This window comes from Oryctolagus cuniculus, chromosome 1 (genome assembly GCF_964237555.1).
Source record: "Oryctolagus cuniculus chromosome 1, mOryCun1.1, whole genome shotgun sequence".
Lineage (NCBI taxonomy): Eukaryota > Metazoa > Chordata > Mammalia > Lagomorpha > Leporidae > Oryctolagus > Oryctolagus cuniculus.
Window position 1 is genome coordinate 130,097,518 of NC_091432.1, and position 25,470 is coordinate 130,122,987.

Here is a 25,470-nt window from a genome sequence, read left to right on the forward strand (position 1 = left end):
TTATAAACCAGATTTACTCATATCTGATGATTTTATAAATTTGTATAAATTATAAATCTGATTTTTATTTTATGAATTTTATAAATATTCATTAGGTGATCAAACTGATCACTTATTTCTGAAATAAATATGTATACAACTCTTTTAACCTTTTTAAAAAGATTTATTTATTTATTTATTTGAAAGAGTTACACAGAGAGAGAAGGAAAGACAGAGAGAGAGAGAGGTTTTCCACCCTCTGGTTCACTCCCCAATTGGTCACAATGACCAGAGCTGTGCTGATCTGAAGCCAGGAGCCAAAATCTTCCTCCCATTTGGATGCAGAGGCCTAAAAACTTGGGCCATCTTCTATTGCTCTCCAAGGCTATTAGCAGGGAGCTGGATCAGAAGTGGAGCAGTTGTGACTCAAACGAGCACTCGTATAGGATGCTGAGTCACAGAGATGGCAGTTGTACCTGGTACACCACAACACCAGCCCCTGTAGGCATTTCTTTAAATAAAGTTCCTAGTCTTGGGTTTAGCTGTAGAGATCCTCTGCATTGTTAAGTGTTGAACTGCCAGTTTCTGCACAGATTTTTTTTTAAGATTTATTTATTTATGTGAAAGGCAGAGTTATAGAGAGGCAGAAGCAGCGAGAGGTCTTCCATCTGCTGGTTCACTCCCCAGATGGCCACAATGGCCAAAGCTGAGCTGATTCAAAGCCATGAGCCTTGGAGCTTCTTCCAGGTCTCCAATAAAGGTGCAGGGGCCCATGTATGTAGGCCATCTTCCTCTGCTCTCCAGGCCATAGCAGAGACCTGGTTTGGAAGTGGAGCAGCTGGGACTCAAACCAGTGCCTATATGGGATGATGGTATTGCAGGTGGCAGCTTTACCCACTATGCCACAGTGCCAGCACCTCTGCACAGCTTTATCCTGCAGATGCATCACCATTGTATATCAATGAAACCAAGAACACACTACTATTTCTATACCTATAATGAAAGCCAGAGACATTAATAATCTTTCTGCCTGAAAACTTCCAGTCCAAACCAGGAGTAGAGTTACAAATTCAGGCTTAGTGTGGTTGGGTTGGCACTATCGTGTGGAGGGTAAAGCACCACCTGCTTCACCAGCCTGTGTCCTATATGGGCACAGGTTCAAGTTTCAGCTGCTCCACATCTGATCCATCTCCCTGCTAAGATACCTGGGAATAGAGCAGAGGTTGGCCTAAGTGCTTGGTCCCCTGCACCAACTTGGGAGACCTGGAAGAAATTCCAGGCTCCTGACTTCAGGTCAGCCCAGCTCGGCTGTTGCAGTCATTTGGGGAATGAACCAGAAGATGGAAGATATTTCTGCCTCTCTCTCTCTTTGTAACTCTGTTTTGCATGCAAATAAATGAATCTTTTTATTAAAAAAAAAAAAACCCTTAGAGTTGGTCCAGACATATCATTTTAAGACATGTTGAATACACTTTGTGGGTGTCTTAATGTGAAAAAATCACACTCTCCAGTCTTATCTATAGAACAAAGATGAATAGCTAGTTTTCATATGAATGGAACAGAGATATGGACTAGCTACAAAGAAAGTTTGGGTAACACAGATTTCTGTATACCTTTTCCATCTTTCTTGAACCTAGGGAAGGCCCAAAGTATGTCTTTAATCAATATTCAAACCATCAACATCCCTCTTTTCTAACTCAAGTCAGTGTAAATTGTGACTCTTACTTTCTCTTAGACATAGGCATGGGTGAGGGCTTTGAGTTTGGCATTCTGTGCTAAGATACATTGTAGCAATGCTATTCCTTCCAAAGTTTCCTAGGGACTTACTGCTGCACATTCAGCACGTGATTCTTGTCTGTGAAGTTGTTTCCACCCATGATTGTTTCTGGTCTGTAGTTTTTAAAGCAAATGATGTTTCTTCCAAGGGCCATCTGTATATCTGTAATATCATTCACAGGCCATACAAAATTATCAACTTAAGATTTAGCCTGGGGGCCAGCACTGTGGTGTAGTGGGTAAAGCTGCTGCCTGAAGTGCCAACATCCCATATGGTCACTGTTTCAAGTCCTGGCTGCTCCACTTCTGACTCAGCTCTCTGTAATGGCCTGGGAAAGCAGTAAAAGATGATCCAAATCCCTGGGCCCCTGCACCTGCTCAGGAGACCCGAAAGAAGCTGCTGAGTCATGACTTTGGATTGGCCCAGCTCTTGCATTGCAGCCATGTGGGGAGTAAAACAGTGGATAGAAGGCCTCTCTCTCTCCCCTTACCTTTCAAATAAATAAATAAATCTTTTAAAAAAAAGATTTAGCCTGCTATATGTTTGTTGAATTTCAAATCCCATTTGCAGTTGCCTTAGCAGGGTCAGACCAAGTGATTTCATGGGCTTTTTATGGCCTACAGAATGGATGTTCCCTATTCCTACTAAAGGGACATTTGTTAGATCCAGCCTGCTAGTACACACTTGTTGAATGTCATGATTATTCACATATATGTGTCCCAGAGGGGTCTCATGGCAAGATGAGTGGACCATCTTCTACTGCTTTCCCAGGCAATAGCAGAGAGCTGGATCAGAAGTGGAGCAGCTGGGACTCAAACCTGTGCCCATATGGGATGCTGGCACTGCAGGCAGAGGCTTTACCTGCTATGCCACAGTGCCAGCCTCACTTCTATATAATTTCTATGACATTTATATCAATAACATATCCATGTTAATATAACAACATTTAGCATAATTTTGTATAACAGAGCTTTATATAAAATCCAAATAGACTAAGTAGCTATTACCTCTTTGACATATCCAAGGGTCCAGCTAGAAATCTCAAGGTCAAAATGCTTAGAACCTTGATCCTGAGAAATCCTATCAAGAATGCCAAAAAGGCTTCACATGTTTGGTCATAGCTTTTCTTGTCATAAGCTGTAAGGAATCCTCTCTGGATTTGGGGGACCCAAAAGTTGGGAATTTCTTACACCCAGGGGGCTGAAGCTCATGGCTCTAAGGCAATTGCCATGCTGAAAAATGACTATATTGACTCCTCATGTACCTAGTCTCTACTGTGGACAGCATATTGATTGTCAGAGTGTTTTGCTTACACACTGGAGTTTCTCACCTGATTTCACTCAGATATAAAAGCTGTAGGAAATCATGGGAGTAGCTATTAGGAGCTTAGGTCTCCAGATATCAACAGTCACTGGGTTCCACATTCCCCTTCCTTCTCACAACTAAGTTCAGCTAAGTCAAAGAATAAAGGGTAGTTCTTTGTATTTTCTTCTGAAAACATCAATCCTAAAACATTTAAATGAAGTCCTCTTTAGAAATTTCAAGTTGGAGAGAGAAATCTCTTCTGAGCAGTTCATTTCCTGACAGTCACTTCTCAATAAAAGCAGCCAAAAGAATTTCTAAGATCACAGATGCACATTAATGGAGCCACATTCCAAGTCCTTGTTTATAAATTAGCTTTTAAATGGTCGGGGATTGAGGTAGTAAACTTAAATCTCCATGCATGAGTCCATGAAACAAGACAAGCTGTGTGCCAAGAAAGAGGAGACAGAGCATGGAGCCACAGGCAGACCAGGTTTATTCAGAAGGTTGATTCACTCCAAGGTGAATGCATGGCAGAGAGTTCCCAGCAAACACACAGCAAAGAGAGAACCCCCTGTCTTACAGACTAGAGCTTTATATAGCACAAAGTGGTGGGAAGGAGCTTGGAGGTCTGAGCTAAAGCAAGGCTGCTGAGATAAAGAAGTGCTTGGTCCTTTGAGGTCAGTCACAGTGTGAGCTGGGAGGGGTTTGGGCTGAGGCTGGACTCTGAGGCTGAGCTGCTGAGATAGAGGGAGACAGCTTGGGAAGAGTGGAGGAGATCTCAGGCTGATAGCAGAGTTTTCACATAGTGTTGTGTCCAAAAGTTGAGGCAGAGCAAGGCGGGTCAATGCATGGTTGGGGAGAGAGGGTGTATTAGCAAGACAGAGAAACAGGGGACTGCTTGTTCTGTAGGTGAGAGATCAATATGGACATAAGGATTTTTGTCCTTTTTCCATCACTGTGTATGATAAAGTCAGAATAAAGCAGACTTTGGTGGCAAATTTCTGATATAAATTCTATAATGAAAATTTAGCCAATCACAATCTTTTGCAGTTCAGATAGATTCGGTGGGTGATCCCATGGGACTTTCTGCCCTGCCCATGTGGGAGATGGAGAGGGCATGGTGTGCCATGCCTCCCAGGAGGGACCCCACAACCAGGCTGCTGGCGGGTGGCAGGAGCTCCAGGCCCATTTCTCCCATCCCCTATTCCTGTTGGAAACCTTGTGGCTGTGCTTTTTGTGGTTGATAAACAGAGAGCTGATAAGCAATTCTCAGCTGTAGGCCAGTTGCACAAAGGAGCCCAGGGGCCTATGTGTCCTATGTGATTGGCTAGGGGCCATTTGGCATGCTGCCCCTTCTGTCCTGTAGAATTGCTGTTACTAAAAAAAATTTTTCTTCCCCTCTTCCCCTATAAATTCTGTGTCTGACTGCTAATAAACAGACAGGCTCATCAGGCCTGTTTCTGGTGTTTCTTGTGGAGAGATGCTGTTGCTCTTCCAGCCCGACAGCTGAGGGTCTCACACAAAGAGACCACAGATGTCAGTCTTTAGATAATGGGATTCATGTTTCACTGCCTTTTAGCTGGGAACCTGAAGAAATGTCTAGCAAGGGTAAATGCCATAGGAGTTGTCAGACTCTAGTAGAGAAAATGATGTGCACCACCAATGGCAAAATCCAGCTCTAGTGACGGAACTCACAATCCCCAATGTGGGGCCACACATTTAGTATCTTTCAAGTCAGCAAGGAGTACTTATATTTTGCAACAACTCTCAGTTTCAAGCTATGTGCATGCCTATATTTGTTTTAAGAAAATATCATTTGTTGGGCCATTTTAGGAAAGACAATCAGAATATTATCCACATTAGGCCCTTTATTCACAAGTTCCAACATCATTACTACAACCAATTCAGATTTAAGAGGAGGGTAATTGCTAACCTTGGGTGTGCATCTTGGGGAAGGGGCAAAGGGGATGTAGTATTTCCTATCTCTTTGCTCATTTTTGAGCCTGCAAACCTTTCTTCTTCTTTTCTAGTAGCCCCAGGTAAGAAATCAGCCTGCTTCACTCGCTCATAGGTCCTTCTTGAAAATCCCATGGCCCACTCTCCCTCTGTCTGACCCTCATCCATATCAGGCATGTGGGTGAACACATGGGCCAGCACCCATTGTTGCACATATGGTTGCCACTATGACCCACAACCCGCATACATTAACCAGAATTTCACGTGGTGGTCTCTCAGCATCACTCACCCAGGTTGTTGCACTCAACTCAGGCTCATGCAAGTTCAGAGGAGCACAAGAGGAAGGACATGTAGTTAGGAGGCCACCCTGCCTTGCAGGGCTACCCCTGCCACATCACCTTCTGAAAATATTGCCATGGCAACTTTCCAACCTTGAGGCCAGTGCTTCATACTTCCTCTGACTGTAGGTCTACACACATCCCTTGGCCTCATCAGGCACTGCAGGAGCAGACTCACTCCATGCATACTACAGTGCTGGGCAGGCAGAGGCAGGGTTAGCTCAAACCACTGCCCACCAGTCATCCCTGATGTGTCAACAGCTGCAGCCAGTACCATGAGGCCACAACTCACAACACATCTTTAGGCCTTCTGTGATCATCCTTCTCTGTGGGCAGATGTGTGATGCGGCAAGACTCTAAGTCTTCTGCTGAATCCTTTGACCAATGGGCTTTAGTGGGGCAGGGCTTTTCCTCCCCAAATGATTTCTTTTTTTAAAAAAGATTTTTTGTTTATTTATTTGAGAGGTAGAGTTACAGACAGTGAGAGGGAGAGGCAGAGAGAAAGGTCTTCCTTCCGTTGGTTCACCACCCCCCCAAATGGCCGCTACAGCTGGAGCTACACTGATCTGAAGCCAGGAGCCAGGAGCTTCTTCCTGGTCTCCAATGCAGGTGCAGGGCCCAAGCACTTGGGCATCCTCCACTACCCTCCCGGGCCACAGCAGAGAGCTGGACTGGAAGAGGAGCAACTGGGACTAGAACCCGGTGCCCATATGGGATGCCAGTGCCGTAGGTAGAGGATTAGCCAAGTGAGCCATGGTGCTGGCCCATCCCCAAATGTTTTCTACACTGGAGACAGTGCCTGCCCAACTCTGGCCTTAGGGGATTTGTCATTGTTCCAGGAGCATGTACTCAGGAAGTGGGTGGCTGGGCACTTCTGAAGTGTGAATAGGATTTTCTGTTTTCTTTTCTTTTTTTTTCTTTTCTGCTTTGTAAGGACTCTATGGTTGAGCATGACCAAAGTCCCCTGCCTCAGTTTTCTCACCTTCAAGTACACCCATAAGGTGCAAATAGATTCATACATCTTCCATTTACATGATACCTCAAGATTCTGTTCATTCATCCATTCATTATCATGTGCCCTGTGATGCGGGTCTATGGAGGTCTGGTGGCATGAGAGGTTTATGCTAAAAGACAAGGCCAGAAAAGCCTTCCTATGAAAGAGGGAATCTCAGGGTTAAAAAGATTCTGGCTTCAAATGCGGGGAGCTCCCACAGTCCCCTCAGCCAAAGCCAGAGATGATTTTCTCTTTCTTGGTTATGCCTCTCTGCAAAGACATGGGCACTATGATAGAAGTTGGGAGATTCCAGCCTTGTCCAGGTTAATAATTGGTTTGACAGCCTGCCAGTCAAGATCCATGTTCTGATCTCAGCTTCAGTTACCAAGCTTCTACCTACCATCTGCCTATTTTCATTTCACACAATGGTGTCATTTCTGGGCTCTGCTATCTCTAAGATCTGACCCCCTTTTTTAAAAAAAAGATTCATTTACTTATTTGAAAGTCAGAGTTACACAGAGATAGAAGGAGTGGCAGAGAGAGAAATAGGTCTTCCATATGCTGCTTCACTCCCCAGTTGGCCATAATGTCAGGAGCTGCCCTGCTCAGAAGCCAGGAGCCAGGAGCTTCCTCCAGGTCTCCCCATGAGGGTGCAGGGGTCCAAGAATTTGTGTCATCTGCTTTCCCAGGTCACAGCAGAGAGTGGGATTAGAAGTGGAGCCAGGAATTGAGCCAGTGTGCTTATAGGATGCTGGCATTGCAGGTGGTGGCTTTACCCTTTACACCACAATGCCAGCCCCGAGATCTGACCTTAACCTGATGGTTCCTGCCTGATGGGCATGGCATCCACAAATGATGTAGGTGTTTCTATTGTGCCCCTACAACTTTTGTCAAATTATTTTGTAATTGTCTATGTCCTTGTCATTCATCCACCAGGACTGAAATAACCTTTAGGGTAAGCATGATGTTCACATTATTCATGTTGCATCAGTTTTACCCAGGAGAGTACCAGGCATAATGCAGATAAGTCATGCTGTCTTCATTCATCCTCTGCTCCTCATTCCCACAGTGCTAGGGGCTCTTGCTCTTCTCCTCCTCCACTCCTCCCTCTGCACAGCTATCACCACCATGAGACTCACACACCATGCTCCTCTACTCCCTCTGACCATATATGCTTTCCAGTTCCAGTGGATCCAAACAGAATGACATATTAGGTGTGGGGGCTTAGTTGTACTCATGAAGCAAAGCTACAGTGCTCCACTATCACTAAGTGAATTGTGGATGTTGGACTTGAAAGCTCTGATTGTTGTGATCAGTTCTATGGTCCTAGAACAACTCAGAGCATGGCAGAAATTAAGGAGATGCCTGCCTGCATATCACATTCAGTTAGGAGCCACAGAGCTCTGCAGCATTGTTGTTGGAGCCCTTTCCATTTATTCACTGCTCAGACCTATTGCTTTCTTTTCTGCTTTGTGTCCATCCACTCATATCAGAGTAGCCAGGACAGAGTGAGTTTTTTATGAGTCAGGATGGTGAGTCAGTGGCTAGACACCTTACTTGGACTTTATAAAGTGCATTTTGGCTATTCTGGGAAATTGTTTTTTTTTAAGGATTTATTTATTTGTTTGAAATAATTACACAGAGAGAGAAGGAGAGGGAGAAAGAGAGAGAAAAGTCTTCCATCCATTGGTTCATTCCCCAGTTGGCTGCAATGGCTGGAGCTGCACCGATCCAAAGCCAGGAGTCAGGAGCCTCTTCCAGGTCTCCCATGTGGGTGCAGGGTCCCAAGGCCTTGGGCCATCTTCTACTGCTTTCCCAGGCCATAGAAGAGAGCTGGATCAGAAATGGAGCATCTGAGCCTTGAACTGGTGACCATATGGGATGCTGGCATTGCAGGTGGTGGCTTTACCCACTATGCCATAGTGCCAGCCCCCTGGGAAAATTTTTTTCTCTTCTTTCCTGCTTAATTGTGCTTTGGTTACCTACAGTTGGTGAATACATGAATTGTGAATTAGCAAAGTATTACAAATTTAGCTTTGAATTATATGATTTTGTGGGTTTTTGATTTAACTTTTTAAATAAATATTGACCATTACTATTCTTTTTAAAAATTTATTTATTTATTTGGAAGTCAGAGTTACAGAGAGAGGAGAGGCAGAGAAAGAGAACTCTTCCCTCTGATGATTCACTCTCCAGATGGCCACAACGGCCAGGGCTGCACTGATCTGAAGCCAGGAGCCAGGAGCTTCCTCTGGGTCTCCCACATGGGTGCAGGGACCCAACAAGTTGGCCTATCCTATACTGCTTTCCCAGGTCATAGCAAAGAGCTGGATTGGAAGTGGAGCAGCTGGGTCTTGAACCAGTGCCCATATGAGATGCTGGCACTTCAGGCCAGGGCATTAACCTATTGTACCACAGCACTGGCCCCTGAATTTAACTTTTTTATTTAGATTGTTCTTATAGACACTGATTATGTCTTCTAGTTTCTAAGTAACTGCATCATAATGAGGACCATTGTATATTGTAGCAGTTAAAAATATTTGGCTTGATGATCAACATAAGGCTTATAGATAGTAGATACCCATGAGATTGTGTCCTGGATTTAGGGGAAGTTTACAAGTCAGTTGGAGGTAGCCTTTTATTACTGATGAACACTAATGTACTAAGAACTCCTTGCCTATTAAATAATAAAATTCAAATGAAGATTTACACATGAGTTCCCTCCTGCCTTCATCTACCATTGAAATCCTGTTGTTTCTGCCTTTTAGATCGCCCTGTAATCTGTTGCCTCTTCTTCATTCCCACTACCACCATACCTTGGTTCAGGTCCTACTAAATATCTTTGATATACATTTTTATTGACCTCTCTGTGTTTTTTTTTTTTTTTTTTTTTTTTTTTGCCTTTGTGTCAAAAGCCTTTTAGTTCATCTCAGCCTTTTTCTGATTGCTCAGGATATCTTACTCCAATATCTAGGAAAATCATGTGGCTGGTAGTTCTTTCAACACACCACACAAAAGAATGCTCAGTAAATGCTTACTAAATAGTGGATGGAATGCCTTACAAAGCTAGGGTGAACATTTAAGCTGCTTGGCCCTGGATGGTTTCTGTTATACATTTCAACCCTGTGTCATTATTAATATGTCTCTTTTATTATCAAATTTGTCTCTGAGCAACAAATTATACATTCATCTAATTGTGGCAGTTATGAAATAGACATCTATTTCATTGTCTCTTCAACTAGGTAGTTCTTAGGCATCAGAAATTGTATTTATTTCTTTTTATATCCTCATTTATTCATTCAACTAAAAGAATGACTCTATCAAGATGCTGAGTTTTAATGTCAAAGCAAACATGTTTCTTGCCCTCCTGAATTTTCAATCTGGCATGAAAAAGCAGTCTACACAAAGACTATTGCCTGATATAATAAACATTAGTGTGAAATGAATGGATACATTTAAGCATTCCTAATCCAGCAATTCTAATCCCATGAATTATAATTGACAGAAGTAATCACAAACAGAACTCCATGTCATCCTGCTTCCATTTACATTTCTACTTAAAATCTTAAAAATCAAACACCACAAATATACTTAAGAATGCATTTATATGCTATCTTGATATTAAACATGAAAAAAATAACCATACAGCAACAGCAACTTTGAATCTCCTTTCTTATTCAGACAAGTTACAATCCTATGTGTTTCTCTGCAGTGAAGATTAGCATTATAGATACTCTTCCTCTCCCTCACTTCTTATTTTAGAGATGAGAAACCTGGGGTTTTAGAAACTGAGCCCCAAGATAAAAGAAATATTTACTTTTTTAAGGAAGATTTATTTTTTTATTTGAAAGGCAGAGTTACAGATAGGCAGAGGCAGAGAGAGAAGTATTCTATCCACTGATTCACTCCCCAAATGGCTGCAATGGCCATAGTTAAGCTAATCCAAAGCCAGGAGCCAGGAAATTCTGGGTCTCCAATGTGGTTAAAAGGTCCCAGGCATTTGGGCCATCTTCTCCTGCTTTTGTAGGCTAGAGCAGAAAGCTGGATTGATAGTGGAGCAGCAGGGACTTGAAACAGCACCCATATTGAATGCCAGTGCTGAAGGCAGAGGCTTAGCCCACTATGCCACAGTGCTGGTCCCGAAAAATTTCATAAACCAATATTTCACTTTGGTTTGCCTTTAACCTAGACTTTTTATCCATATTTCCCTGGGCAAATTCAATTCTAAACTCTTTCCTCCTCAGCTTTCTCTTTGTAAATTGATAATACTGTCTCCAGAATTAATCTAAGGTATAAATGATACAAAGTAAGGCATTTACTACGTTAATCTGGCCCCTAGAAGATACTCGGCAATGTTAGTTCTGTATCCAGTTCTCCTTTTTTTTTTTTTTTTGTACTTGGTGAATTAGAGGGTACAAAAAAATTGTATTCTCAAATCTAGAGGTTAAACTATGCCGTCTACACCTGTGCTGTGAGTTAAATTGAAATAGTTGTCATTTATTACCTGAGAGAAGCTGTCCAGGAATAAAGCAGCAGTAGGATTTTTCTGAGGGAAGCAGCGTGTGTGAGGGAACCATCATTTGGGACTCAGCAGCAGTGGCTCTCACTTCTTAAGATTTTGTTCAAGAAAGGAAGAACAGCACCTGACCCTTGAGATTTGGGGTGGGAAGGAAGGGAAGGGGGATGTAAACCAAAGCAAATGCCCTCTGGTTCCCAGCCTGTCTCCACCCACCCCACACCGAAGCCCTAGGAGAGGGCCAGTAAGTCTAACTAGGAATGCCCTGGCCTGGACTCCATTTCCCAGAGTCACCCGGTGCTGTAACGTTTCCTGTTCTGAATGCCTGTGCGTGTGAATGTGGGAGAACATGCGCATGCGCGTGCCTTTCCCTGTGGCTGGGGGTTGGGAACAGATGAAGTTCACTTACTGATCAGAGTGTGCCCTGAGAGGCTGCGCTGCTCCTTCTCCCACATTCACTGGGGAGTCTTGCTCTGCAAGTGCAATTGCAGGCAATTTGGGAGCACACACCCCACACCTGCTGCCCGCTGCTTCTGTGCTTCTGCATCTGCCACCCCTGGGTCCCAAGTTCCAGCGACTTCTCCTGGCCCACACTCTCTGCTTTGCTTCCCGTGTGTCCTGAAGAAAGGGGCATGCTCCCGAGATTTTCCACGGCAAGTATGGAGAACAGGAAGGGGCATCTATGCGTGTGTGGGAGCGGGGTGGGTGCGATGGCGGGTGGCAGCTCCCAAACATTGATCACTCACTTCTCAGTGATCCTAGGAGCTTCTCCTGCAGAGAACAAGGCTGGGGCCCAGGTGTCATGTCTCCCACTGCCGCTTACCAGTCTCCCACCGCTCGGCCGGTCCCACGGGCTGCCTCGCTCAAATTCTCCTTAAAGTACACTGGACCAGGAACGACACTAGCAGGGCAGTTGAGAGTATGGGTGAAGGAAGGAGTCCCATTCCCTATATTTAAGTAAGCCCAGTTCTCACTTTGGGTGGGTCAAAGAATGCCTTCCTGCTGGGCCTCCAGCTATATCCCCATGGATATAGCTGGGTGGGGCTTGGTGGCCCTCAGCTGGAGCCCGAGGCAGTGGAGTGGTGGGGATGGATGATCAGAGTAGGATCATGGCTCATGGCCCATTGCTGGACCCCCAGGACACATTTGCTAGCAAGGGCGCTGTGTGTTTGGATGTATTTCCCAGCAGCACGTGAAGCTAGTGCAGTAGCTTTGTGGATTGATCTCTCTTCTGTGTATAATTAGCAGACTCTCAATCTGGAGCTTGAGGCCATGGGAACGTAGCAGAAGATTTATTTCCCTGCTTTTCGATTTCTGTCTTCAACCTTTCCTTCTTCTCATGTTATTAGGAATGTCAATTATTATTACCTGCAGCTAATCCCTTTGCAAAGTGAGAAGTGAACTGAAATTAATGCAAGTCTACCGCGTGAGTCAATAATGAGCCAATTTAATATGGATTTTCATAAAGTGGAGAGCTACGAAAACATAAATACAGAAAAGTAACAATTTTTCTCTTCCCTCACTCAACTCTCCGCCAAGCTGATTATCTTACAGTCTATACGGTTTTAATTAAGAGGACCAGTTACTTTTCTTTTTAAAGATTTTATTTATTTATTTGAAATGCAGAGTTACAGAGAGGCAAAGACACAGAGAAAGAGAGGTCTCCCATCTGCTGTTTCACTCCCCAGATGGTCACAATGGCCAGAACTGCATGGATCTGAAGTCAGGAGATTCTTCCAGGTCTCCCACACAGGTACCAGGGACCATGCACTTGGGCCATCTTCCACTGCTTTCCCAGGCCATAGCAGAGAGCTGGATCAGAAGTGGAGCAGCCAGGTCTCAAACTGGCACCCATAAGGTTTTACCTGCTTGGCCACAGCACCAGCTTCAAGTTACTTTTTTTATTCTGGGTTCTGTGTTTAACCCCATGACATTTTCAACATGGGAGGATATTAGTGATAGATTTTCATAGTTACTGTGGTCTGTGGAAGCCTTCGTACAGGGTATTAATGTGAGGAGGGATAAGGAAGAAATAAAATATGCCCCTCTGCCCCCACAGAGATGCCCACACAGTAGGGTAAAAGATGTGGCTTTGGGCTGACACTGTGACTCAGTAGGTTAATCCTCTGCCTGTGGAGCCATATAGGCACTGGTTTGAGTCCCAGCTGCTCCTCCTCTGATCTAGCTCTCTTCTATGGCCTGGGAAGGCAGTGGAAGATGGCCCAAGTGCTTGGGCCTCTGCACCCATGTGGGAGACCCAGAAGAAGCTCTGGCTCCTGGCTTTAGATCAGTGCAGCTCTTCTGGCCATTTTGGCCATCTGGGGAGTGAACCAGCAGAAGGAAGGCCTTTCTCTCTGTCTATCCCTCTAAGTATCTATAACTCTACCTCTCAAATAAATAAATAAAACATCTTTTTAAAAAAGTGTGTTGTGGCCTTCAAAACTATTGCTGTAGACTAACTTTCAGTATAATGAAATTTTCACTGGGTTAACTGAGTGATTCATAGATTCTGTTAGAGTCCTGTTGTCACCAGATTACTAATCTATGAAACTCATTTAACATAGTAAGGTTACCTAGGAAGTAAAAATAGGAAGGGAATCCTGGCTAGAGGTTGTTAGGGTAACAACATTCTTCCTGTCAAACCCAGTGTGTTTTTGACCTTTTCTCCCATGTACACTCTATCACAGTGCTTGTGAGTGGACAAGCAGTTATGTGTTTCTGCTGAAAAGAGTTGCTTCACACCCAGGAAACAACTATAAGACACTTTCTCAGCAATTATGTTGTGTGTACATTAATATGAACTTGAAAACAGCCAAGAACAGGATTCCTGGACTACTCAGGCTAACTGACTGTTCTTGGCACATCATTCCCTGCTCTAAGTTTCTGGCAAGTTCTTTAAAATTTTTAGGAGAGACATGTTTCATATGAGAGACATAATCTGGTAATGTAGCAGTGATGTCTTTAAGGTGCCATGTGAGGAAGCAGTCTGATGGTGTCCATTCATCTTCCCATTAATGACTTTGATTGATGTCTAGCACAGGGTGGCAGAAGGCAATCCTCCTCCTGAATTGCATCAAGCCAGGAGGATTCATCTACAGTTTATCGGAGCTTTCTTTGTGTGAAGGAATAACCAAGATACTACATTGTATAGGTTTTTTTTTTTTTTTTAAGATTCATTTTATTTACTTGATAGGCAGATTTACAGAGAGATGGAAAGACAGAGAGAGGTCTTCCATCCATTGGTTCACTCCTCAAATAGCCACAATGGCTTGAGCTTGGCCAGGTGAACCCAGGAGCTAGGAGCTTCTTTTGGTTCTCACACTTGATTGCAGGGGCCCAAATACATGGGCCATCATCTTTTGCTTTCCCAGGTGAATTAGCATGGAACTAGATTGGAAATGGAGCAGCCAGGTCTTGAAGCAGTGCCCATGTGTGGTGATGGCCCTGCAAGTGGCTGCTTAACTACTACAGCAGCCCCATGTGCATTTTTTCAAAGTGGGGGGAGGGGTTAAATTTTTTATAGTATGATTCTCAATATAGAGATGATAATTTGTAGTAGATGATGATTTTGGTTATATTTGAGTTTCTTTGAATTTCTATATTTTTGAAGTTAATAAGTACTAGTAGTTATGTTATCCTTACTTTGATAAACAAACTCTCTCCCATCCCTCATTTAAAATGCTTTTTAAGATAGATTTAGTTTGGGGGGACTGGCACTGTGGTGTGCCAGGTGAGGCTACCACCTGCCATGCTGGCATCCCATATGGGTGCTTTTTTGAGATCCAGCTTTCTGCTATGGCCTGGGAAAGCAGTGGAAGATAGCCCAAGTTCTTGGGTTCCTGCACCCAATGGGAAACCTGACAGAGGCTTCTGGCTCCTGGCTTCAGATAGATCCAGCTCTGGCCATTGTAGCCATTTGGGGAGTGAATCAGTGCATGAAAGACCTCTCTCTGTGCCTCTACCACTCTGTAACTCTACCTTTTAAATAAATAAATAAAATTTTTACATGCTTCACCATGGCACTGGCCCCAACACCTAACAGGTTTTTTGGGTTCTTACCCTGGGGTTCACTTTGAGCACTAAGTACAGTTATTCTGTGTGACTGCATATTTCATGTTCCTTCTATGGAAAAGCTTTTCACATGTTCTGAGTGCCTGGTTGGGCTACATCTGCCCATAATGGAAACTAAACCTCCATTTGGCACTTGGAGAGAGAGAGTGCTGGGTCCTGCAATCTTCTAAATGAATTTAATCAGAAAATGTGTTTTGAAACATTTGGTCTATAGGTAGGCAGGGCAGTTTTCCTGGATCCCTGTGAGAATTGATGAACTGATGGTGTTATTCTATCTCACATTATATTCTGAAATTTACTTCATTTTATTTTCTTAAAATAGCTATATTTGAAATTTGCTCCCCCTTCTGAAATTTTTGTGCTTCTGTCTTCCTTATAACCATGGATATGTGTAGCCCTTTTCCTTCTTTTTATGATGCTAGAAGAACAATGGGACATTGCAACTCTCTCCCCTGGCAGCACACCTTCCTTCTCTTTGAATTAGACCCTGGGTTAACTTGGTTGCACAAAAAGCATATATCTAAACCCAGTGTACCTAATGAATGAAAGTCATCATGAAATCAATATGCCTTGTAAACCTCTCATCTCTTGTTTTGAAATGTGTTGTGAATGTGTCTTTTATGTCAGTGTAAGCTGGAGTCTTCCCACTTAAGGCAGAAGGCTGCTGAGGGACAGCACAACTGTAGCCTTGCTCTGTTATTTTACTGTGGCTCCTCTCTCACTCTTTCCCTTTATTTAAGTTGAAAAATTTTATTTTAAAGACAGTTACAGAGAAAGAGGCAGAGACAGAAGGATGGGGATCTTGTGTCTGCTGGTTCACTCAAGAGACTGCAGTGAATAATGCTGGCCCAGCCTGGAAGTCCAACCAAGTGTCCGATGTTGGTGCAAGGACCCAAGACATCTGTTTCTGCTTCCCCAGTTGCATTAGCAGGGAGCTGGATCAGAAGTGGAGCAGCTGTGACTCAAACTAGCACTCATGGGGCTGACATTGTGGCACAATAGGGAAAGCCACCATCTGCAATACCAGCTTCCCAGATGAGCAGCAGTTCATGTCCCAGTTGCTCCACCTCTAACTAGCTCCCTGCTGATGGCCTGAGAAAAGCAACAGAGGATGACTCAAGTGTTTGGGCCATTGTAACCCATGTGGGAGACCCAGATGAAGTGCCTGGCTCCTGGTTTCTGTGTGGTTCAGCCCTGGCCATTGCAGCCAATTCAGATGGGAAATCTCTCTTTTTTAGCATCTATTTATTTATTTGCAAGGCAGAGATAGAAAAAGGGAGAGAATGAGAAAGAGATTTTCCATCTGCTGGTCTACTCTCTAGATGGCTGCAATGGCTAGGACTGGGCCAGGCCCAAGTCAGGCACCAAGAGCTTCATCCAGGTCTCCCACATGGGTGGCAGGGACCCAAGTATTGGACCATCTTCTTTTCCAAGGCCACTAGCAGAAGAGAGAGAGCTTGAGCAGAAGTGGATCAGAGCTGTACTGGGTAGTATTATTTCTTTTAGATTTGAGTGCTTGGATAGCAAAAGAAATAAATATTTTTTTTTCTTATAAAATGAATTGAGGAGGCACTACATAAAGTCAGCAGCAACTTTCTTGGCTCCTGTTACATGTCAAGATGAATCAGAATAAAAATATTAATTTATTAGAAAGGCAGAGTTAGAAAGAGAGAGATGTAAATCATTTATCCACTGCTTCACACCCCTAATGGCCACAGCACCTGGGGTTGGAACTGGGTTAAAGTCAGGAGCCAGTATCTTCTTCCACATTTCCCATGTGGGAGTAGGAGCACAAGCACCATCCTTTGTAGCTTTCGTAGGCACATGAAAGAGCTGGATCAGAAGTAGAGCAGGTGGGACATGAACTCATGCACAATATGGAATACCAGCATCACAGGCAATGGCTTTCCCACTGTACTCTACAAGAGAAAAAGGGAAGGCCGGAAGAAATCTTGAAAAGTATTCCAAAGGATAAAGTAATAGGACACAGGACATTTGTGCAGATTTCTATTATAGGGTTTTATTATAGGGTTTTCCTTTTTTTTTTTTTTTAATTAGAGATAATTTCTAACATAATTTGTGATATACTTGACTCACTTTTCAGTTTTCTTACAGATAAGATGTGCTTATAAGATGTAGAGGGGCTGGTACTATGGCTTTGTAGTTTAATCCTCTGCCTGTGGCACTGGCATCCTATATGGGCCCTGTTCTAGTCCCAGATGCTCCTCTTCTGATCCAGCTCTCAGCTATGACATGGGAAAGTAGTAGAAGATGGCTCAAGGGCTTAGGCCCCTGTACCCAAGAGGAAACAGAGAAGAAACTCCTGGCTCCTGGCTTCAGATCAGTGCAGCTCCATCTGTTATAGCCATTTGGGCAGTGAACCAGCAGATGGAAGACCTTTATCTCTGTCTCTTCCTCTCACTGTCTATAATTCAACCTCTTAAATAAATAAAATCCTCAAAAAAATATGTAGAGAAGTACTGTAATTAAATGCAATAGTACACTCCTAAATATGCAGTTAGCATTAAATTTTTGTTGAGAAAGGGATGAGCTTGTCTTTATGTGTGTCTTGCTTAGAGCAGAATTTTTATGACTGAATTTGAGATAATTAAAAATCAGTTTTATAATTGAAACATTGACCATTTTTACAGCTGCAGCCTCCCACTCACACTCTGTGTCCCTATGCAGATATTCCACATGAGGGTACAACAGAAAGAGAGGCCTGCATATCTGGAGTAATGCAAATATGCCCTTTGCTTAAACCAGGGGATTGATTGACTGGAGTTCTTTGTGATTCAGTTTGCATTTTTCTGTACAGTGAAATACAGTGATTTGGGTAAAGTATCTTGTCTTCTAGTAGATGATTCCATTTGTCTTTCTTATCCATCTACCTGGCATCACAGGTGATTCCCAAGACAGGGAAAAAAAAAAGTAGCTTCTTCAGAGTTGATGTATTTCTCCTGGAAAATTGGAGAAATATTTTGTAAGAAGCAGTTCATGGAGGATGTATAAGTCCCTAGAAATGAAACGGAAGTGATTCCCTTTAATTGCCCCTCCCTGAGCTAGGTCCAGAGGCTCATTGATCAGGGCAAGAATGCTAATATTTATAGGCCAATTATGAATGATCCATGTTTGTCTTACACATGAGATGTCTACAGATCTGTTTCTCAAGGCCTTTAAGATAAAATAAGAAAACTTTGTAACAAAAGAGAAGTTTGGCATTGCCTGTTGCCTTGGTCTAAGATCTGTGCATTTATTACCCACTTAGTTCTCTGACTCCTATTGTGAGCATCTCCTAATGGTTCTTTTTTGGCCATTCCTCTGTCCAGATTCCTTAGTGGGTGACAACCTTTGACCAGACTTACAGTCTGATAACTCAGCCCAAATTGGAGTTGACTAGTTTATGTACCCACTTCAGGATTAAGGTGGTCTAAAACTGCCAATGACCAATGACTGGGTGCCTTTATGCTCCCTCAAGAGATAAGACTCTGGGCAAGGTCCCAAGTGGCTTTGCTTGGTCCTCTTCCCTTGATCTCTCTGGTGACCAGCCTGATTCTCAGGTAGGCAGGGAACTTGTTGGCTCATAGAAGTCTCCAGATTTCTGTTTTGCACTCATCTGCAAAATATTGAGTTTTCTCTTGGATCTCAAAAGTCCTGAGTAGGGGGTTTTATTTTGTGTTGAGATGTGTCTTTATAAAGACAGGTGTCACTGAAGACTGTGAATCCTCAGAATCTACTGAACTCACCCAGGCCTGCATGGAGTTCTGGGATCCTGGCTTCAGGCTGAACATTGCCTGCTGTTGTGAGCATTTGGGTGTGTACCAGAAAATGGAAAAAATCTCTCTCCCTCTCTATCTCCCCCTACCTTTCAAAGAAAATGAAAAACAGATAAAAATTGGAAAAAGTGTGTTTTGCCTTGTGTCCTAAGGAAAAAGTAATTGCTGTTGTTATAGGTAGAACTCATTTGTACACTTCACAAATACTCACAAATCTCAGGTTAAAGGCTTGGTGATCACTGCTGGCTGGCAGCCTACTCAGCTCCCATTCTGTAATGCATCTCCTTCCATCATCTGCAGTTCACTTTGGGTGCTCATAAAACACCAAACTACCTCCTGACTTTGCATCCCTGTGTTCTTTATACATAGCTTGGCCATAATCTCATTTTCTTTAGCAGCATGCTAATTTTTATGAGTACTTCATAGGCAAAGAATAACGGGGACATTGATTTTTTTCTGAGCTTTTGCCCTAAGTGGTTTATTTTATGAAGCTGATTCTGGGTACTGTATAGAACTTTGCTGGATCATAAGTTGGGGTGCAGAGGTTGATGTTAGAGAAATAGGGCTAGCACTGCCACTTCCACCCTGCAACCCATGCCTGCCTTTGGATTCTGTTTTTATAGAGTGTTGGAATGAGGCAGTAGTGATGCAATAAAGGAATGAACTTTCAATTGTTAAACATTTTTATCTTTATTAATACAAAGAGAACAGATTGCATAAGAATGTAATTCCAGAAGAACATAACCATACTTCTCTATTTCCTCCTCCTTTCTTCCTTTCTCTTTTTAAGGATTTAATAAGCTGGCTTTTTTCCCTAACCTAGTCTTCACCCCTTCACCTCCAGCCTTCCTGTCCATTTGTTCCTACTTTACAATCTGGTACTTTAAGCTTTTTCCCCCTTCTTTCATGCATGTTTTTGCCTACTCCTACCCCAATTCCAAAGAAGGAAAAATGAATAAAAATCATGAGATATTGATTCAATGACAGGAATCCTATCCAGAAATATAGAAAAAAAGTTACCTCCTTTTTCTTTTTATTAACAATTTATTTATTGATTTACCTTCCTGGAAGAGGCAGCTGGAAGTTCTCCGAGGTCTGTCCTTAGAATGTGAGGAGAGCCAGAGATATTGGACAGACTCTTTACAGTCTGTTTGTTTTACTGTGAGAGATGTTGTTCCACTTGCCTGTGGCAGAAAAAAATGAGATTTAAATGATTTTTTTTCTGCATTACTAATTTTTATGATGAGTCTCTTCTTTATCAATGGATAGAGACCCGTCAAATTTACTATAAGCAAAAAATTTCACAAACACAACTGCTTCCAGAGGAGATGCATGCCTCTCCATTCCCACATGGCCTTCCCCTGAGAGCTCCAGGTGGCTTCTCTTGGTCTCCTGAAAGCAAAGAGAAGATTCCAACCACAGAAAAAGTTCACTATGACTGTGGTGTTGTTTCTTGGAAGTTCCTGTCCAAAAAGTAATCATTTAAGAACACCAGGGGCATTTTATTAGTTTCATAGGAACTCTTCTTCCTGGCTTCAGTGGAGAGGAAAAGTATCAAAGTTGAAGCATGATTCTAGGCAAAGCACAATTATTTATCTGCATAACAAAAATCCTCATGCTTTTCTGCACATTGTTAGTCTTACATGGGTTAGAAAAAAAATGCCATTTAATGTCGTAGAACTCTCTAATGCTAAAAAGTGCAAGAATTAAAAATTGCTATTTTATGCTCTTATAAAGCTGCAAAAGCATTAACATTGTGCATTTCTGGGAGATTTGAAAATTCTAAATTTGCATTTATTTATTTATTTATTTTTGACAGACAGAGTGGACAGTGAGAGAGAGAGACAGAGAGAAAGGTCTTCCTTTGCCATTGGTTCACCCTCCAATGGCCACCGCAGCCGACGCGCTGCGGCGGCACACCGCGCTGATCTGATGGCAGGAGCCAGGTACTTATCCTGGTCTCCCATGGGGTGCAGGGCCCAAGCACTTGGGCCATCCTCCACTGCACTCCCTGGCCACAGCAGAGAGCTGGCCTGGAAGAGGGGCAACCGGGACAGAATCCGGTGCCCCGACCGGGACTAGAACCCGGTGTGCTGGCGCCGCAAGGCGGAGGATTAGCCTAGTGAGCCGCGGCACCAGCCAAAAATTCTAAATTTGAAATCAATTGCATTGACTGGCTTTACAGAGTAGGAAGAAAATAATTGGTTTATTAATTATTTATAAAGAAAGACTATGAAAGAAGCTATTCATTGGTACCAGTTGTCTATGATAAGCTTTAGTGTTTATGAAGCTATGATTTATTTTTTGTTTGTTTATTATATTTTACAGGTAGAGTTATAGACAGAGAGAGAGAGAAAGGTCTTCCTTCCATTGGTTCACTCCCCTAACGGCTACTACGGCCAGTGCTCTGCTGATCCAAAGCCCGGAGCTGAGTACTTCCTCCAGGTATCCCATGCAGGTGCAGAGACCCAAGCACTTGGGCCATCCTCTGCTGCAGAGAGCTGGACTGGAAGAGGAGCAAGTGGGACTAGTACCCGGTGCCCCAACTGGGACTAGAACCCAGGGTGCTGGTGCCACAGGTGGAGGATTAGCCAAGTGAGCCATGGCACCAGCCTATGATTTATTTTATTTTATGAGCTATGTCCACTTGAAGTTGTGAAAGAAAACATACAATAGTGGTTGCAATTCACTTTAACAAACTTTTTGAAAGATTTTATTTATTTCTTTGAGAGGCAGAGTTACAGACAGTGAGAGGTAGAGACAGAGAGAAAGGTCTTCCATCCATTGGTTCACTCCCCAAATGGCCACAACAACCAGAGCTGCTTGATCCAAAGCCAGGAGCCAGGTGCTTCTTCCCAGCCACCCATGGGTGCAGGGGCCCAAGCACTTGGGCCATATTTTACTGCTTTCCCAGGCCATAGCAGAGAGCTGGATTGAAAGAGGAGTAGCTGGGACTAGAACCAGTGCCCATATAAGATGCCAGTGCCATAGGTGGAAGATTAACCCACTGCACCATGGCACCGGCCCCGAAATTCTCTTGAAAACAAAACATTTATTCCTGAGTTTTTTGATGAGTTAGGCCAATGAAGTCCTGACAGGGCACATATGTCTCTAGAATTAGAGGAGTGCTTATCATTCTCATACTGTGTTCTGTTGCTGTTCAGCCTGTGACAGTGAGACATGTAAATAAAAAAACAGATATTCAGCATGTTGTTACCCCACAAGGAATCTTATCTTGTCTGCATCTGAATAATTTTGATAGCCAGGTGTTTTTAAGTTGCCAAATATTCTCCTAATTTGTATTTATTTAAAGACTATTAACTTAGTACCATAATTTTTGTTATAATAATTTGATTGCAGATAAGAAATTTACAAATTCATACCTTGACTAGAAGTTTTACTTTGTAACAATCACAGACTAGCAGAAGTCATAAACCCTTAACCCTCATTTTTTTTTAAAATAAGAGGTTGTAATTAATATGAATATATAAAGAATATATTTTTTAAGATTTTATTTATTTGAGAGGTAGAATTACAGACAGAGAGAAAGGTCTTCCTTCCATTGGTTCACTCTCCAGATGGCTGAAATGGCCAGTGCTGCACCCATCTAAAGCCAGGAGCCAGCTGCTTCTTCTTGGTCTCCCATGTGGGTGCAGGGGCCCAAGCACTTGGGCCATCTTCCACTGCTTTCCCAGGCCATAGCAGAGAACTGGACTGGAAGAGGGGCAACTGGGACTAGAACTGGCACCCATAAAGGATGTCAGCACCACAGGCCGAGGATTAACCTCCGCACTGCATCACCAGCCCGAAGTACATGAAGAATTTAGAACAGAAAATCTACCAACCTCATGGAGTTTATCTCCCTTTCAAAACTTTTAATAACCTTTGGGATGGAGAATGCTAATTTAAGGTACTGTAATTAAATTCACACAAACAAAAGATGTTTTAGGATGTTTTACTTCATTATTTAAGTTAGATACTGTTAGGAAATTCTAAATTATTTTGTGGATAAATTGTAATTTCTTTTCACAAGTGTATTTGAGTAGAAACACAAGATTTTATAATCAATTATTTATGTTTAACACATATGCTTAAGTATGTTTTGTATTAAAATAACAGCATTTTATGAAGTTTAGATACATCTTGTTCAATACAAGCCTAAACTTTTTTTTAAGTTTTATTTAAAAAGAATCTTTCTATTTTTTAACACAGCAAATTCAGATGACACAGTAAGTCCATAATTTCCCACAAAATTCATAAACTTAACAACTGAGTATCTTAAGTCTTATAAATCTTCTGAATCATTCATAGTTATACACTCAATGGAACGTACTCCACAGCACCTGAGAAGAATCTTAACATAAAAGCATCAAGTCTTCAGGCATCTCTACAGATCTCTGTTTTTCATTCTCCAAGACATGCAGTCAGACTGCTGATGCAGCAAATACCAATTCACCTTAAGCTTCAATGTATAAAAGAAAGCATTTGGGAAACCAACATTATTAATATTAAGTCTGAAAGCATTTCTACCTCTTGACTCAATGACTTTCCCTTCTGTCAATATTAAACTCTAATGAATAAAAATTGTGTTTTGAACATAATTTTTTCAGGTTAATCTAGCACTTTAGGACATTTGTATTTGTTTTATAAGCCTTAAGGAAAACAAAAAGATAATCTCTAATCTAGACAATTCTGGAATCTTTTATTAGATTTAGAATTTTACAGCAAATTAACATGATCTGTTTGTCCAAATATTATGGCTGTTAAAAAATTCTCTTCATGTATGTAAATTAATAAAGCTTATTTCCAATATATATTTTCTGTGTTTTCATTTGATGAAGCAGGGTTCAAAGGGTGTTTTTAGGATCTTGCCAACATCAGCCCTATGTACCCATAAATTGTCAGAGCCATTAAATGGACAATAAAAACTGGTTGAGGCTACTGATGAATGCTTCAAAAGGAATCTGATACACAGATTTTATTGTCATATTCAACTCAACTGAAGACTTTCTTAAAACTGTACTCTTGATGAGCTGAAGGCAGAGTAATGGAGTTAGTTCAATGGAGTTAGTTCTTTATGCCAAAGATACATGGATCTGCTGTACAAAGGCTTCATTCTCTGTTAGTCATCAGTAACTTGAGGACTTTCTGTAGATTCTGAATGGCAGTGCTAACATCTTCATATTGCAAAGCACTGCAATATTTGCAGTATTTCTGAGCTCTCACAAAGTCCTCAGGGGTGAGGTGGGTATTGCCTTGGGAAACCATAATGAAAAGTGTGGGATCATCATCTATTATTTTTCACTTTATGTGTCTGTGTGGGAGCAAACTGTTGAAATCCTTACTTAAGGTATACTAAGCTGATCTTCTGTATATTAAGATAATCGAAAATGAATCTTGATGTGAATGGAAGGGGAGAGGGAGTGGGAAAGGGGAGGGTTGTGGGTGGGAGGGACGGTATGGGGGGGAAGCCATAGTAATCCATTATTCGTACTTTGGAAACTTATATTCATTAAATAAAAGTTAAAAAAAAAAAAAGAAAAAAAAAAGAAAAAAAAAAAAAAAGAAAAGTGTGGGATCAATGGCTGGAATAGTCTATAGAGTAGGGTGGATGGTATTCCTTGTTATACCCATGCTATGAGGCACTTTTGCTGGTGTATTGGCTGGGGCATGTGCACCCAGAGGACTCTGTATTCAACTATAGCTGTCTGATGGCATGCTGCCTGGGTCAACTGCTGAAGATGATGATGGTTGAGGTGTGCTGAGTGGGCAGAGATGCTACTATAGCATCTTCATTTTCTTCACCATCAGTATCTTCCTCTATTGCAATAGGGCCTGCTTGAGGAGTCTCCTCATTCTTTAAGCAATTATGGATATATGTTGCCTTCCACCTTGCATACTTTGTGTGTTTCACATTTTCATCAGTGTTATGTCAAACACAGTTATGACATCTATTAAAAGACTTGCAGTATAGAAGAACTTGATCATGTTTTTTGTGAAATCACCCAGCACAATGTTCATTGTCTACATATATAATCATTTTCAAATCATAATTCCCCAAATGGGCAGAACCAACTACTCCTTGAGTAATAGCTTCATTATCACCACCACTGTTTCTTTTTGTTGTTGTTGTGAAGAATCTGAGCCTGGATCAAGGCACAGCTATTTTAGACTAGGCCTCCATCTTGTAACTCAGGCCTGACCAGGCCCTGAACCCTATGACAAAATCTCCTTAAAGAAGAAAAATAAACTCCCCTAGCAGCAGCCAATCAGCAGATAACAGGGAAATACCTGCTATCCAGGTGTCTTTTCCAGGTGTCTTTTCAGGCCATTAAGGTGATTGATAACATCCCAAAACCCTGCAGTTTGGAACATACACCCTAGCAGCTTGAGCCCTACACTTTAGCCAATCATTTTAAACAGTATCCACCCCAAAGTCATCCAACCACCTTTACTAGGTCCATTCCAGCCACTGGATTTACTAATCAATTTTAAGAATTGTTCTTTAAATTTCCGCAGAATGAGATGATTTGCTGAATGGTGCTATAATGTATAGAATGTCTCTGAAAACCCTATATAAACCCTACAGAGGAAATGGGATGACTGCTGTGAGGATTGGAGGAGTGGACCCTAGCTCAAGCTAGAACAATAAACCTTTTTGCATTTGCATCATTGAAGTCTCTCATTGGGATAATTGAGTCCCATCCAAGTCCGGTCTAACAGTTGTTGTTAAGATTTATTTATTTATTATAATGGCA

General features: G+C 42.2%; 1 protein-coding gene and 1 pseudogene across 1 annotated transcript in view; one reads left to right on the plus strand and one right to left on the minus strand.

Moving 5' to 3' along the window:
* The first annotated feature begins 11,218 nt into the window (after positions 1–11,218).
* Positions 11,219–25,470, plus strand: part of LOC103345342 (zinc finger protein 717) — a 44,941-nt gene continuing 30,689 nt past the window's right edge. Inside the window, exon 1 of the mRNA XM_017338021.3 lies at positions 11,219–11,518. Coding sequence (XP_017193510.2) covers positions 11,498–11,518 — 21 coding nt within the window. The 5' untranslated portion in view covers positions 11,219–11,497. The remainder of the gene's footprint in view (positions 11,519–25,470) is intronic.
* LOC108175702 (vacuolar protein sorting-associated protein VTA1 homolog) lies at positions 23,825–24,752 on the minus strand (annotated as a pseudogene).